The sequence below is a fragment of the Protopterus annectens genome, chromosome 1.part0 (assembly GCF_019279795.1).
Source record: "Protopterus annectens isolate FY-2018-M chromosome 1.part0, PAN1.0, whole genome shotgun sequence".
NCBI classification, from domain to species: Eukaryota; Metazoa; Chordata; order Ceratodontiformes; family Protopteridae; genus Protopterus; species Protopterus annectens.
Genome location: NC_056725.1, coordinates 1,934,240,983 through 1,934,257,433, shown reverse-complemented (window position 1 = coordinate 1,934,257,433; position 16,451 = coordinate 1,934,240,983). Strand labels below are relative to the sequence as shown.

Sequence of the window (16,451 nt, the reverse complement as noted above, 5' to 3'; positions counted from 1 at the left end):
CGGTGTAGAACACCGGTCGCCATGTTGGTGATGACCAGGTCCAATATGTTGTCACCTCTGGTGGGAGCGTTGACCAGTTGAACCAGGGCGTTTGAGTTTATAAATTCTAGGAAATGTTGGGCAAGGGAGTTAGTACTTGAGTAGTTCTCCCAGTTAATGTTTGGGTAATTGAAATCACCCAATATTAGGGTGTTTGGTAGGACCTTTATGTTTCCCAGTGTTTCCAGAAATGTGGAATGGGGGTCCTGGGCAAGCTACAATTTGAATTGCAGTTTTGCCCATTGTTAGTTGCATGTGGATGATCTCTGAAGCATCGTGCTGTGCCACTAACCTGGAGGTGTGGGTATCCTTGATGAATATGGATATGCCAAAGAGGGGGTGAATTAGCAATTTCCCATTACCTGATGATTATATATTGTTATACTACAAGTAAGCACACTAAGTTATTAAAGAACATGTGCTGACAAGATGTTAACAGCATTGTAAAAGCAATGTAGTTATCATATGTCACTTCTTTCAGCAACGTGCTGTTCATTTCCTGAATAAAAGCATGCCTCTTTGGATATGACATTCTGAAGCAGTTGTAAAACTGAGTGGAGTACGATATACCAAAATGTCATCCATACATGTATATCACCTTACATTATATGTCTGACCACAATATCTTTAGAGTATATTAACTACATTCATTTAATCATGTCACATATATTGACCTAGCAGATGGCTCACTATGTCTCATGTATCACACATGTTTGTGCCCTATGTTGCCCACTTAATATGCAATTGCATATGTGCAACAGTATGAATACATAACTATTTTCAAACCCTCACACATACTGGAGGTTAACTACTTCATCAATTGTACTGCCTATCACGGTATATACTAGCTTTTAATATGAACTATGTAGATAAGACTAGTCTCACATATAGATATTGTATATTGTTAACTATGGCAATACTTACACCCAAGTTAATGTCAGCACTGTAGTTAAAAAGAACTTGATCTGTTTATGACGAGTACGTGTGCATCACTAATAGTAGTTATACTAATTAAGACATTTTGGAATCGCTACTTTAGAAATCAACAAACATATATCTCACTATGTCATAATGTTGCAACAATAAAATGTATACATCGCATAAAACGTGAATATCGGCAACATTACATTGCCTTAGGTGAGTATGGACTGTTGTCATCTTTTATCTCATAAGCTGCACTGTATTATCTACTTCATTAATGTACGATACCTGCTTCGCATGCAAGCATGTTTAACACTTACTTGTATGACATCACTTGCTACTTATAGTCACGGTATCTGTGGTTGCATGTATACATTCTCCCAACACAATTACCACCACCCAAAGATGCAAATGCTACTTTTTATTTGCTTGAGTTATTTATGTATCAGTGTAACTCTTGTGGACATATTCAACAATTAGTTTCCTTTGTAATATATGTTTGGCCACGCACTGTATATCCTCGTATATCCACCACTAAACATATAGGTTCATAGGTGTGTACTAGGCTAATGGCCATGGAACCTTTAGAAGCCTAGCCCATAGAATTACCCTGGCATTGTACCACCCGACCTTAGTTCCCAGTGCCTCTGTCGAGTACAGCCATTGGAGTGATCCCTGGGATGAATTTTCTATTTCTCATCCACGCATCAAGATTTCTCTTGAAGAGGGCCAATGAAGTGCTCTGCTTGACATGTATGGGAAGTCTATTCCATAGCATGGGCAGTCTCTGGGTAATGAACCTGTCCCTCCAGCATGTTCTGTTGATTGTGGTAATGAGGTTGAGGTCTCTGGAGCATGTGGTGCAGAGGGATTGGGATTTCTTCAGATGTAGCATTTCTAACAGAGCTGGGTCAGACATGGCTTTGTAAGTCAAGCAGAGATCGCCTCTAAGTAGGCGATATGAGACAGAGAATAGTTGGAGTTTTTTTAGTCTGTCCATATAGGACAAATGTTTAAGGTCTAGGATCCTCTTTGTGATGTAATTTTGTGGCCTCTCCAGTTGTTGCAGGTGTTTAGTGAGGTACATGCCAAATGGGACATTGTACTCGATGACTGGCCTAATGAGGGAAGAGTAGAGGGAGACAATGACCTCTTTCTTCCTAGATGCAAATCCCTAGTAATGAGATGTGCTACACAGAAGGACTTTCAGACTACAGTGGCAATCTGGTTGTCAAAAGACAGGTTTCTGTCAACCTGTGTTCTCAGACCTTATAACGCCTTCTGTGTTCAGAGACTACCATCGATGTGGTAGTTCATTGGAAACAGGTTTTTCCCAAAGGGGATGACGACATTTTTTGGCACTGAGCTTAAGGTCATGGTTCTGATACCAGTCGTTGGCCTCACTGAGGCCCTTCTGTAGGATGTCAACATCACTTTGGGAGTTAATAGCTCCCAACTTGCAATCATCTGCAAACTTTGTCAGTCAGAGTCCCTTCATGTTGGCCTGGACTTTAGAGAAGTATATACCAAACAGGAGAGGACCCATGACCAAACCCTGTGGGACTCCACTCGTAACTGGTCGGCAGTCTGACTTGGAGTTAGTTACTTTCACACTGTGGGTTCTACCTGTGAACCAGTTTGCAACCCACCTAGTGATATAGGGGTTTATGCCTAGCTTAGTGAATTTTTCTATGATTTCTGAGTGGGAATGGTATCAAAGGCCTAGGCCAGATCAGGGTAGGCTGTATGAACCACCTTGCCTTCATCCACACCTCTGGTGACTGACTCAAAGAAGTTGACCAAGTTGAGCAGGCATGATCTACACTTCACAAAACCAAACTGTGTGGGATCCAGAGTTTGGAGATTCCCTATATCCTTGTTTATTAGGTCCATGATGATGTGTTCCATAGCTTTGCATATCAGACTCGTCAGGCTAATGGGGCGATAGTTCCCAGGGTCTGTAGTCACTCTTCCTTTATGGAGAGGGATGAATGTAGCAGTGCATCATTCAGTAGGGACAAAGCCTGAGGTGAGGCTGTGATTGAACAGGACACACAGGTGAGGTGCCAGTTCACTCTGTAGTTCATGTAGAACACACCCAGGGATACTGTCAGGTCCCATAGAAGCTGTATTCTTGGCCTTGGACAGTGCTGTTTTAACCTGTGCAGCAGTAATACTGGGTGCCTGGCAATCTACTGGTATTGTGACTGGTACCTTGGGGGGGGGGTAAAGTTGGCTGTTGATTGTCTGCTAACAGGTGCTTAACTATTCACTGCATGTTATTTTAAATATTAACATTTGTATTTGTGATTACTAGTATTTTAAACGTGCAAGATTCTTGACTTCCAAGTGTCATTTTGTGTGGGTTATGGCGATATATAGCATTAAAAAGAAGTTATGTACTCACCATAACATTCCATGTTTGTTTCCCTTGATCTCGCCTTCCTTCTTGTTTGGGTTTAGAGCCGATCCTCGGCTCCGACTCAGCCGTATACTATAGCTCGAGAGCTTTTATTGGCTCGAGGCTAGCCTCTATCCCAACATAGCTAGTTGTAGTTACCCAGATCTCGTTTGTGATAACCCAGCACTAGACTATGCAGATAGAAAAAATACTCTATTTTACATATAAGAGAACACCTGCATATAAAGGGCTAAACAATCAGCAAGCGAAAGAAGGGGAGACTAGGACTAACCAATGGTATGGTAAAAGGAAACTCAGCCAGTGTAGCCAATAAAAGGAATTCCTCTTGATCCCCCAGGAAGGGAGAGGATGGGGCGCAAGAAGGAAGGCGAGATCAAGGACAACAAACGTGGAACGTTATGGTGAGTACATTATATTATATTATGTTGTCCCTATCTCGACTTTGTTCTTGCTGTTTGGAACCACGTCCCCAGCACCTGTTTCTTGGGTGGCTCACTTCAGGACCATGGAGCTAAAGGATGCCTTGTTCTGGGAGGCCATATCTACTTTGTAATGAGTGATAAAGGTATGAGGATTAGCACATGTAGCTGCCGCACAGATCGAATCCAAAGGCAGTCTGGCTTGAAAAGCAATAGAGGTAGCCAAGGCCCTAGTTGAGTGTCCTTTCATTTTTCCTGGAAGTTTTTGTTGCGCAAATCATAGATGTACATTATTGTGTTTGAAAGCCACTTAGATAAAGACACTTTTGAGACTGAACAACCTTTATTATTCTCTGCAAAGGATATGAACAATTAGTCAGATTTTCTAAAGTCCTTGGTCCCCTGTGTAAATAAAAACGTAACTGTTTATGAATGTCCAATTGATGGAGCTTATACTCTGCCTTGTTGCCATGATTGGAGAAGAATATAGGAAGCTCTATGGATTGATTCAAATTATACTCTGAACACACCTTGGGTAAGAAAGAGGGGTTGATTCTAAGAGAAACTCTATCTTTGTGGAAAATCAAGTACGGGGGATGAATAGATAAGGCCTGTAATTCTGAAACCCTCCTAGCTGAGGTAATGGCAGTTAAAAAAGGGTCTTCCATGTCAGAAATTTCAGTGGACAAGAAGCAGATGTCTCAAAGGTGGGAAGAATCAGAGTCTAAAACTAAATTTAGGTTCCAGGGGGAGAGGTTCTCTCATTGGAGGTCTCAAGAGGGTAGTACCTCTTAGGAATGCTTTACACAGCCTATGGGACATGATGTTGGAGCCCATTTCTACTACATGGAAATTAGAAATGGCAATCAGCTGAACCCGGACAGTAGCTGCCGCTGCTCCTCAAAGGTTTCAGCAAGAAATTTGAGAATCTTTGAAATGGGTGCAGTAAAGGGATCAATCTTGTTTTTGTTTGCCCAGCAAGAGAACCTCTTCCATTTACTAGCATAAAGTTTCCTTGTAGTAGGCTTACGGGAGGAAATCAAAATGTGCTGAACTGCCGAAGAAACATCGGGAAGCCTGGCTAAGACTGGAAGTGGAGAAACCAAGCTGTGAGCTTGAGAGTTTGAATGGAAAGGTGGAGAGCACCCGACTGATGCATCGGGAGATCTGGCACTGGGGTCCAGGATCTAAGGCACCCACTGCAAGTGAGACCAAAGGAATGGGAACCATATCTGATGAGGCCAGTAAGGGGCAATGAGGATTAATTGCAACCCAATGACTGTGCTTTCAGAAGAATTTTGGGGATCAGGGGGAATGTTGGAAAGGTGTAAAGCAGTCCTGGTGGCCAATCGTGAACAAGTGCGTCCCTGGGTGACTGTCACAGTGGTGGGACTAGAGCAAAGTAGCTGCTGCATTTGCTGTTGAGGGGGGTGGCAAACAGATCGCAGCATGGCTGGCCCCATTTGCGAAAAATCAAGTCCGCAACTTCCTGTTTCAGGAACCACTCATTAGGCATCACAATAGCCTTGCGGAGCTTGTCCGCTATCATGTTGGGATTTCCCCGGGATGTGCATTGCAACCAGAAAGCATTGGGAAGACATCACCCATTGCCATACTCATTGAGCCTCTTGACACAAGGGATAAGACCTGGTTCCACCCTGTTTGTTCATGTACCATACTATCAACATATTGTCTGTCTGAATTGCTATAGTCCCTGTAGGTAGAGATTCTTGAAGTGCTTGCAACGCCAGAAGCACCACTCTTATCTCTAGGACATTGATGTGCAAGTGGTACTCGTGTTCCTGCCAAGTCCCTTGTACAGTTTGTCCCAGATAATGTGGTTATGGGTTGGGGGGTTAGAAACGGTCTGCCCATTGGCACCAGAGGGGAGTGAAGCCACCATGCTAAGTTCTTTTTGCAAGACTCTGTGATCCAAATCTGATGTGACATTGGTAAATCCTGGAATGACCACTGAGCAAAAAGGAGCCACTGCAGAATTCTCGTGTGAAAGCGCCATAGGGACCAGAGTAATTGCTGCTGCCATCGAACCCAAGACCTTGAGGGACAAATCTTGCCTAGATTCTCTTGTTTGCCATGAAAATTGAAACTTGACGACGAATGGTTAACAACCTTTCATGAGGCAGTTTTGCTATCATGGCCCTTGTGTCTAAATCTGCCCCTATAAATGTAATATACTGGCAAGGAAATAAGTCAGACTTTTCATATTTTATGGTGGTGTCTAGTTGTGTACAAGTGTGAAAAGTGGAGTCCTGTGCTTCGATCAGTTGATGCTTGATGGTGGCAGTGAGGAGCCAGTCATCTAGATATGGAAACACCTGGAATCCTAGATGCCTCAGGTGAGCCATGACTACTGCCATGCATTTGGTGAACACCCTGGGGGTTGTGGTGAGACCAAAGGGCAGAGCTCTGAACTGGTAATAACTGGCTCCCAGCCAGAAGCATAGATACCTCCTGGATCGCCTGTCCATTTTTATGTGGTAGTACGCATCCTGGAGATCGATAGAGCACATCCAATTGTCCTGACCCAAAAAGGGAAGAATGGACTGCAGTGTTACCATCCGCAACTTTGTTTTCTTGACTGATTTGTTCAGTTTGCTGAGATCCAAAATGGGCCTCCAGTCCCCTGTCTTTTTTGGAACTAAAAAGAACCTTGTGTAAGTGCCGGATTCAATTTGGACTGCAGGGACTTTTTGGATGGTTCTTTTTTCTAGCAACCTTTGAACTTCTAGGTCTGCTTGATCCTGAAGACTGGGTGGAACATCTGGGATTGACTGTTGCTTTCTTGTAGGGGGTGGTTGGGAGAAGGGAATTTTGTAATCCCTGGATATTATCGATAGCACCCATGTATCTTACATGATAGCTCACTAGGCTTTTGGGTACAAGGATAATCTGCCCCTGGCTGCTTCCAGAAGCGGACAGTTGTACCTCCTTTCAGGAGTGCTGGAAGGGCCTGCCAGAGAAAGTATCTATGTTGGCCTGATTCTTCGAACCCCCCACTGCGAGATTGGTGTCTTCCATTATTATTTCCCCTCTGCCCCTGGGGGAAAAAATCTCCATGTGTGTCAAGCGAAATTCCCTGAGATTTCCGGAACCACATTTTCTCACTCTTCTGACCTTTGGGGTAAGGTCTAGAGGGAGCGGAAAAATGTACTCCCATGGCATAGAGAGTTTTGCCATCCCATTCACACCTGGTAAGAGTCTCTTTTACCTGAGGCCCGAACAGTGATGAGCCATCAAAGTAAAGGTAAAGGAGGACTTGAAGGGCTCAGCAAATTGACAAAGGTGCATCTAGAAGTGTCTACACAAAGCAACTCCTGTGGCTGCTGCCCTACTCACTCCATCTGCTTGGTAAGAGATCAGCTGCATGGAGGAGTTAACTACAGAAGTCAAGATCGCAAGCTGTGAAGCCACCTTGCTTGCAGCTCCTTTAGCTGTAGGATCCTGTAGGGTATCTCCCAACTTTTTTAGGAGATCCCTCTGGAGGTGTGTAAAGTGGGACAAATAATTCAGTGACCTGAGAGTAAAGGCCGCTGGAGAAAACATACGCTTCCCATACCTGTCCATCATATGGGACTCTGTTCGGTGGATGGACAGAAAAAGAAGTCTCTGCTAGTTCTTTCTTGGTGGCTGCTGCCACCACCATAGCATCAACAGGCACACCCTTTGATAGAAAAGGCTTATCATCTGGAGCAGTTATGAATTTATTGGGCCTCCTCGGAACTGGTTCCATAGTTTCTGGAGAGCTCCATACCTTCTGACTCACTAGGACCAGCAGTGGGTCGAAAGGCGGAGACACCCAAGAGGTGGAGAGTCAGGAACCAAATGCATCCAGGTACACAGACTCGTCCTCAGAAGGCGGAAGGGATTTCCAGCCACCCCTCTGTCTAAGGATTTCCAGGATGTCTGAAAAAGAGACATCCTCAGAGGGGGACTGTGGGGACCCTTCTCAGTACTCCAAGTCCATGTCTGAAGTAAGGGATTCAGGGGAGTCCAAATGCTTCCTTTTGCATTTTTTCTTCCGAGGGGCCTCCTCTGAGGGGTGCTCTGGGGAGGTTTCAGAAGAGGTGGGATCACCCAATGGGGCATCCTGGAGCATGGGTTCTCTACGCTTGGGAGGAGAGGAGGTTCGGAGGCAGACACCGGCACCGAAGGAGTAGCAGCCAATGGAGCCATGGGTGGAGTGGTCTCAGAGGACAGCACACTCCTCATCACCTTGAAGGCACTGTGTTCCTGGCCCAAAAGAGTCCCTGGCTCCAAAGAGCTGTAGTTGGAAACGAGAGAACGGTGGTAATCGGAATCGACGGTTCCACCACAATGACTTCCATGCACTCCGGCTCCGAACTCAAGGGAGTCGGAGGAGGAATCGATAATGGTGTTGGATGGACTGTTGGCACCACTTCCTTATGGGCTGGGCTCAATAATAATTTCGCTAATGCCGGTGTCTTGAGAAGACTCTTCACCACCCTCTTCACATCATCATCCAAAAGACTCCTGGATGACCGAGAGGAATGGGTGGAAGATTGATGACTGCCTGCCACAGATTGCAAAAGTGGAGACTGTGGAACAGACCACACTGGTTCCAGAGAGGGAGACCTGGTTCTCTTGTGAGTCCTGACTGGCTCAGAGACTACTGATGGAGCTGCCAGAGAAGGAGCTTTGTTGGAACCAACACTTGGATCTGACAAACCCGAAGTTTTGTCCTTTGCTATGGATGACTCCGAAATCGGAGCCAACAAGGACAATGGCATAGCGGACTTGTCCTGTTTTTTGACTGGCTGAGTACCCTCAGAAGAAGCATCGAAGGGGCTCTTCAATAAACCTCGCAAAATCAATTTTTTTTTCTTCTGCAGAACCCGAGAACTGAAGGCATGACATATGGAACATGAGTCCTGCAGGTGGACAGCCCCTAAGCAATAAACGCAACTCGTGTGCCCATCCATAAAGGACATTATTTGGCAGAAAAAGTCACACCTTTTAAAACCCGAAGGTTTTGTCTTTTTAGTGGTATCCTTAGACATGCTATCAAATAACTACAACAGACACCAAGAATAATGACAGTAACAATAAAACTGAACTATAACAATAACTTTAGCTTATTATTATTTTTTTTTAAAGGAAAGAGGAAGGAGGGATGGGGAAGAGCCTCTAAGCTAAAACGGTGAAGTCCCCCAACAAAGGAGAGCCTCTAACTTAAACAGCTGCTCCTGGAAAGGTAGAGAAGAGAGAGAAGAGAAAAAATCCCTTTAACTAAATGTGGAGTTGCAAAGAAAAGAAGAATAAGTTAAAACGGGTTCACAAGGACATGGAAGACCTAAAGAAAAATGACGGCCACAACAACAAAAACAGCAGCGGAAAGGTTAGAAATAGCGCTAACCTAAGAAGAAAACACGCTAACACTCAATAATATTCAGAAACTAATACTATCCTTATCCAAAAGCTAAAAATTAGCCAAAAAGAAGAAACCTTAGCCTGAGCCAGTATGAGCAATCTCGGCGCTGCAAGTGGCAACCGAGATCTGGGTAACTACCGCTAGGCATGTTGGGATAGGGGCTAGCCTCGAGCCAGTAAAAGCTCTCGAGCTATAGTATACGGCCAAGTCAGAGCAGAGGATCGGCTCCGAACCCAAACAGCAAGAATGAAAGGGAGATGGGGACAACGTAACATTTAAGTGTTTCTTCATGCGCTCCACGTTGTCTCACTTGTCCATGTCAACATTTCCTAGGTTAGTTTGGTACTTGAAATTTGTGTGCAATAAAATTATGTGCACTCGTATGCTGTATAACATTAATCATGTTTACATGTAGCATGGACTTTCATTATTTGCTACTTTCAATTATACACAGCAGATCCGTCCTTACTGTATCAGCTATTACAATCTCTTTGATGGGCCTTACCGTTGGGTACACCCTCTCCACCAATCACCTGTTTGGCAATTTCTTTCCAGAAAATCCTGTGCTTGGGAGTGCACGTCTTGATGTATGATGTGATATCATTGCATCAACATCTTAAGCACATCAAATCTACAAGTCTGCCTTCACCTCAACCATCTGCATGCACATTTTTGAATATCAAGAAAATTTGTCATATACACTTCTAACAATTATTTACAAAGAATTTCAACAGTACATGCTGGATAAATTGGCTCCCCAAATATGGGGGGACAAGTGAAGGTTTTTATATGATTCATAAAAGAAGGTCCTAAATTTAATGAATACAAGAGAAGGAGCTTATTTACACTCGAGAGAAACTTTAATAAAATATAACAATGTCCCTTACTGTACATGGCTAATTAATTCTTTTGAGCTACCTGCTGTATTTGTTTCTCTTAAATCAACTAATACTATAAGAATTCATCTGTTACATTTAAAGAACCTACTACGATGGGTTCCTCGGTCAGGATGAATTCAGTGTAGTTAAAGGTTATGATGATAGGAGCCAGAATACTTTCTCCATAGAAAGGTTTAGAAGGCTAAAACAAGTAGTAAAGTCACATCAAAAGAAGCTTGACTTCTAGAGTCACAGCAAAGACAGTAATGCTTGGTGGAAATGTGTACCAAATGCCAAATGGCAAGACCATAGGTGCTAAGGAAACATTCTTGAAAGAAATACTGGAAGCAGACTTTGAATGCAACATTAATCAGTGGGTGGCTCATTGACTTGTTAGCAATCCATTTGTAAAGTATATGTCTGGCAAATGAGTGCCTTTCACTTCTTTGAGTGAAGGAAGCAAACAGTGGTTCTCTCTCATGAAACTTAAGCATCTGCTTCTGGAAAAACTAGACTGATGTGATGTGAACATCCTCCAAGAGGGCCTTACTCAAACTAATGACTAGTTCCAGAAGGATGGCCTCAAACTGAATGCCAAGAAATTCATCATTATCCCCTTTGGGGAAAATGGAGTCCCCAATGATTATCACATTAATAACAATGTACTAAGCATGCACTCAGTCGTGAAGGACTTGGGCACCTAGGTTGATAGCAACCTGACTTTTGACCAACACATTGCCTCCATTGTACAGAAGGCTTTATACATGGCCCACCTCATAAGTAAGGGTATTTCATCCACGAACAAGGAGGTCATAACATCCCTGTACGCCTCCCTTATCAAACCCAGTATCGAGTACAATCTCCCCTTCGGCATGTACTTTGCCAAGCACAAGCAGCAGTTGGAGACACCACAGAGGTTCCTGACCAGGAAAATCCAGGGTCTCAAACACCTATCCTATACAGATACTGTAGGCTACAAGCCCTGTCCCTCTACTCAGTTTCGTACAGACTGCTCAGAGGTGACTTGTGTCTGGCATACAAGACCATCTCAGACTCCACTCGTACAACCCACACTCAAGGCCTCACCCTTGTCTGCGATATTAATAGAACTTGTTGGTGGGATAGATTTGTGTCCCAAAGACTCCCCCATCCGAGGAGTAGACACCTTCTCCATGTCAAGCAGAGTACTTCACTAGCACTCTTTAAGAGGAACATGTATGACTGGATGGGAAACAGAAATTATACCCCTGGGATCCCACCTGTGTCCCTGATGGACAGGGAAAACAGCTGCTGACTTTGTGGGAACATGGGTGAAATTCTTGGCTAGGCTTATAAGGGCCTCCGGGCCAAAAGCCTAGTATCGTCCTATGAACCTATGAAGTGCTCTAGCCCTCCTGGTTTCTGCCTTAACAAGGAAAACAGGGAGACTGGATTGGTTCAGGAATGCTTATATTTATGTAGCAAATGTGGGTTTATTTTAAAGAATCACTGCTCATAGTGAAAGATGAGACATGGTTTTCTGCATGTGAAGGCATGAAGCTGTCTAACCTAGCAAGCAGAAGTGATGGTCAACAGAAAAAACACTTTCCAAGAAATGAAGGTCAGCAATGTTGAAATAGTAGGTCCAGTGGTAGATGGAAAAGAATATAAATCAAGAAATTCAGGTCTTTTGGAGGAGAAAGAGCCTCCAAAGTAGAACAGAAATGCAAGACTCATTTAAAAAGATTACTGAGTTGTCCCTAATGGTCCACAATCAGTTCATCTTTCTGGGTGACAACAAGACAGAATACCTCAGATGATGCTAGATCCAAAGGCCGCTCTGGACATGGACATCACATTCAGCTTGCAGTAGACTGTGAACACATGCAGATAAGTCCATCTTGCAGCAGCACAAATATCATTAACTATAACACTTGAAAATGTCAGAATCCATAATCCACTGAATTTACAGATTGTCTCTTATGTATACTTGATGACTCCTTGTTATATTTTTCATAGCAAAATATAATACATTCAGAAAGTCACCAAAATATAGTGATTTCAGAGACTTTTTTTACCTCGTCTGTTTTATACATAGGAAACATAAAGCTGCTCATCTGGACATGTGGCAGCAGCAGACAATGGCTGAGCTAATGCCAGGCAGTTGGCCTGACCTGGTAAGTAGGCTGTTATTAGAAGAGACAAGATAAAATAGCCTTTCTACCCCTGTGGAGATATGGTCAAGGAGACAAACAGATCAAAGCAGGGCTTGGCCTAGTAACAAAAGACTGACTTCACTGTGGAAAGAATTAGAGGCCACCCATTTGGCACAGCAGATGATGACTGAGCCTATGCCAGGCAGTTGGCCTGATCTGGTAACTGGGTTGTTATTACAAGAGGCAGGACAAAATGGCCACTTCCCAGAGCATCATGGCTGCTCAACACAGAGGTTAGGAATGCATCCCATCCTGCCTGTTCCTACACCTTACTACCACCATGTTATCTTACTGGATGGTAATCAAACCCTGGGGAAGACAGTCCTGGAATGCCTGTAACATGTGAAGGACTGCTATCAGCTCACCTTGGAATGACAACGTCAAGAGGTGATAATAGGGAATCTTCCCCATTGCCATTCTTGGCATCCAGAGTGGTAAACTCCACAGGGGTGTCTAAACACTTCTTTTTGCAGTGCTTCTTCCTTGGATCTCCCAGAGAGGACCTGTCCAAAGTGGATGAATAATAAATATTACAAAAGATATCCCACAAATAGCCCTGCTGTGACTTTAAACTCCCCTACTCCTGTGGTGAGAAGAGGGGAGTGCTTTACAGTCAGACAGGTGGGAATCTGTGGCCAGGATTTTTACTGGTGCAAGGTTCATGGACTGTATCAGTCAACACAGAGTGTTGCATTGGTAGCGTGTCCATTTTTTTGATAGTGCTGTCCATGTCAATTGGTCCAATGATGTCAAGCTCATTGGTGCCAAAAGACTCAGCACTAACTTTCCAACTTCATCCTTTGGAATAAGGCTGACACTGAGCCAGTGTGAAAGGTTTTGGACACAAGATATTAAACTCTGACGTCAATGACACCTTGAACATTACTGAGGGCATCAGCATCATGATCAGGCTTGACATCTCAGCACCAGCAAATTCTAGCATATTGTACCACAAAGAAAAGGGGAAGAAATACATTCACCCAAATGGGAAAAAAAGACTGCTCTCCAGAGTGCCCAGTTCTTGAAGGCATAAAGCAGACATGGCCTTAAAATCTCCACTCCAGCTGAGGTCTGGAAAAGAAGCTTACAGAAGCCACTATCTCATAATTTCCTTAACGGTGTTCTTATCTGCTGTCCATTGTTAAATGTGCATCAGCTCTTGTACTGGGGGTGTAACTGCATTCTCAATATCTATTTAGATATCAACGTAATGGACAAGTGGTCTGACCAAATAAGAAATGATCGTAGTAGAAGATTTAACCCCAAAGCCATATGTATGTACACCCATGCATACACACACACACACACACACACACACACACACACACACACACACACACACACACACACACACACACACACACACACAGTCACATGCGCATACAAAGCATAGATAAACAAAATATTTCTACAATACAAAGTCAGCCTACTGATTAATTCTGATAAACTTGAGTTTTCACATGTGCAAATGAATACAACACAGTTACTGAATATTAGTTTTGTACTGCAACTACAGAAATGTCTAGCAATTGTGTTTGGCTTAGAGAAATAAGGAGCTGTTAACAAGCTGTTTCCTGTGGTCCAGTGGTGCAAGGTTTGATTCCCTCAGTTTCCACTGCCTAACTGTGTGACTCTTAGCAAGTCATTTAACCAGACACCTCGCTCAGGTGGAGTCTGAAAAGGGTCTATGGAGATCAGTGTTCTAACCAGGAAAACAAATACAAATAAACAAACTGTCATCCAACCAAAATGTACAAAGTTAAAATCCTAGTAAACTATATTCAGTACCTGACATTGCCAAATAGTTGATGTCGTGTCCTGCAGCCTTAGCAAAAGGTCCACTCTGGCCATATCCAGTAAGCCTAGCATAAATAAGTCTTGGGTTTTCTCTCAGCAGTTCCACTGGACCAAGACCCAAACTCTCCATAACACCTTCAAAGAGATTCAGCACAGAACAGGTTTGTAAAGCAACTCAAAAGAAGTATTAACAGAAATCATGCTCAACACAGTAAAATTTTACAGATCAGCCACAGAAAAACTGAAACAGTGTACAAACACCAGGCATTGTTAACATTTACATTTAGTTAATGTTGTTCCAATATACCTTAAGACTTTTCCATTCATAAAAAATATGCTGCCAGTTGGCTTTTAGTTTTGTTTCAGATCTCCAACATAAATTTTCTTTTGCAAACATCAAGGCTAATTTATGCTGTGTATAAAAAAAACTTCTGGGTAAAAATCTCCAGGTAAACAATTGCCAGTGAAGTGATAATGTGGTGTGTTTTGAAAAATTAAGAAAAGATTTTTTTGTCATCCTCTGTTGGAATATGTCCATTTACTGATTCAAAATAGTTCCAGTAAGTTTTTTGTGGTATCCTTTTTTGATAATTTTATAAATGTTAGATAAGTAGCCATTTCCTTGAAAAGGATGATTAGTGGTAAATATAATATATTCAATAAGTTTAGATCTGTCATGTCTAACTTACATTTGCATTAATTCTATTTTATTTGTGAGATATTGTCTCAGGGATTGTAAAGTTAACCACATATCTTTAGCTATACTGTATATGTCTATAAGTTGGCTAACAGACAGAAACTTACCTTGTTCTATTATTTGAGGCCAAAATATTATTCACAAACCTTTTAACTATAGATACAGAGAAATTTATATATTGGGATGAAATTTTATAGGTTCATAGGACAATACGAGGCTATTGGCCCAGAGGCCCTTATAAGCCTAGCCAAGAATTTTACCCATGTTCCCACAAAGTCAGCACCTCTTTCCCCTTTCCAGCAGGGACACAGGTGGGATCCTAGGGGGTATTTTCTGCTTCCCATCCAGTCATCCAGGTTCCTCTTCAAGAAGACTAGTGAGGTACTCTGCTTGACATAGACAGGGAGTCAATTCCACAGATGTGGGAGTCTTTGGGACACAAATATATCCTGACAAGTTCCATTAATGTCACAGACCAGGTTGAGACCTTGTGTACAGGTTGCCCAAGTGGAGTTTGATGTACAGATATGCAGCAACTCCATCAAGGCTGGGTCTACATTTTTATTTTCTAATACATAGATTTTAAGAGTCCAATAAAAGAAGTTTGGTAAAATAAACAATCAATCATGATTTGGAATCTGTATGGATTCTAAGCAGATCTATTCATGCATTTGCTTCCATACAGAGAAGTAGGATGGATTTAACCACAGTGTTATATTTTTAACAGAAGACAGAGCATATGCTTCTATATCTGGAAGGCTGATTCCTCCATCCTCCCAATTCATCAAGTGATTGTTTAAAGCAATCTGAGGTTTATTTGGAAACCACAGAAAAGTTAATATCATCTTATTATATTTGGGTCTATATTACTTGAATGAAAGTTCAAAATATCTAACGCTGTAAACAGCGAATATGCCGGACATCGAACCCTTTATTGTGGAGGGCTGTGCCCCCCACACCCTCGTAATTATATATACCAACTCCGTGATCGCACTACAGTGAGGAAAGGGCAAATTTCCCGATCTTCACTGTACCACAATCTCACAAAAAACACATTGATGTCCGGCATATTCACTGTTTACAGCATTCGATATTTTGAACTTTCGTTCAAATAATATAGACCCTTATATTTCTGAATAATGTATTTAGATGGAGAAAGAGAAAAGACTTGTATAAGATATAATATCTTGGGGAATATAATTGATTTAATCAAGAATAATCTATCTTTCATTGTAAATAAATATTTATTCCAGTTACACATCATTAGTTCAATTTTATTTAAAACAGTATTATAGTTGAATGAGAGTGTCTCATTTAAATCTTCTGATAAATAAACTCCTAGGTAATGTAGTCTGCCATCTCTTACAATGCAATTAGAAATGTTTTTGCTTACATATCTTTTTTTTATAATTTAGAGGCAAAATGTTTGTTTTGTCTTCATTAAAGTGTAGTTCAGATATATTTTGAAAAGTATTCATAGAGTTAAATAGTGTCTGCAAGGAATGGTTTATATTAGTCAAGGTTAAGAGTATGTCCTCTACACACAATTGGAGTTTCAAGTTTAAACCCTTAGTGAATTGTATACTTTGAATATTAATATCTGATCTAATACTATTTGCAAAAGGTTCTATCAATAAAGCAAAACGTAAAGAGGACAAGGGACAACTTTGTTT

General features: G+C 42.2%; 1 protein-coding gene across 1 annotated transcript in view; it reads right to left on the bottom strand.

Annotated features, from left to right (window-relative positions):
* The window catches only part of AMACR (alpha-methylacyl-CoA racemase), an 832,230-nt gene that overhangs the window by 333,750 nt on the left and 482,029 nt on the right, over positions 1 to 16,451 (bottom strand). The window contains exon 3 of the mRNA XM_044070225.1: positions 14,073 to 14,216. Coding sequence (XP_043926160.1) covers positions 14,073 to 14,216 — 144 coding nt within the window. The remainder of the gene's footprint in view (positions 1 to 14,072; positions 14,217 to 16,451) is intronic.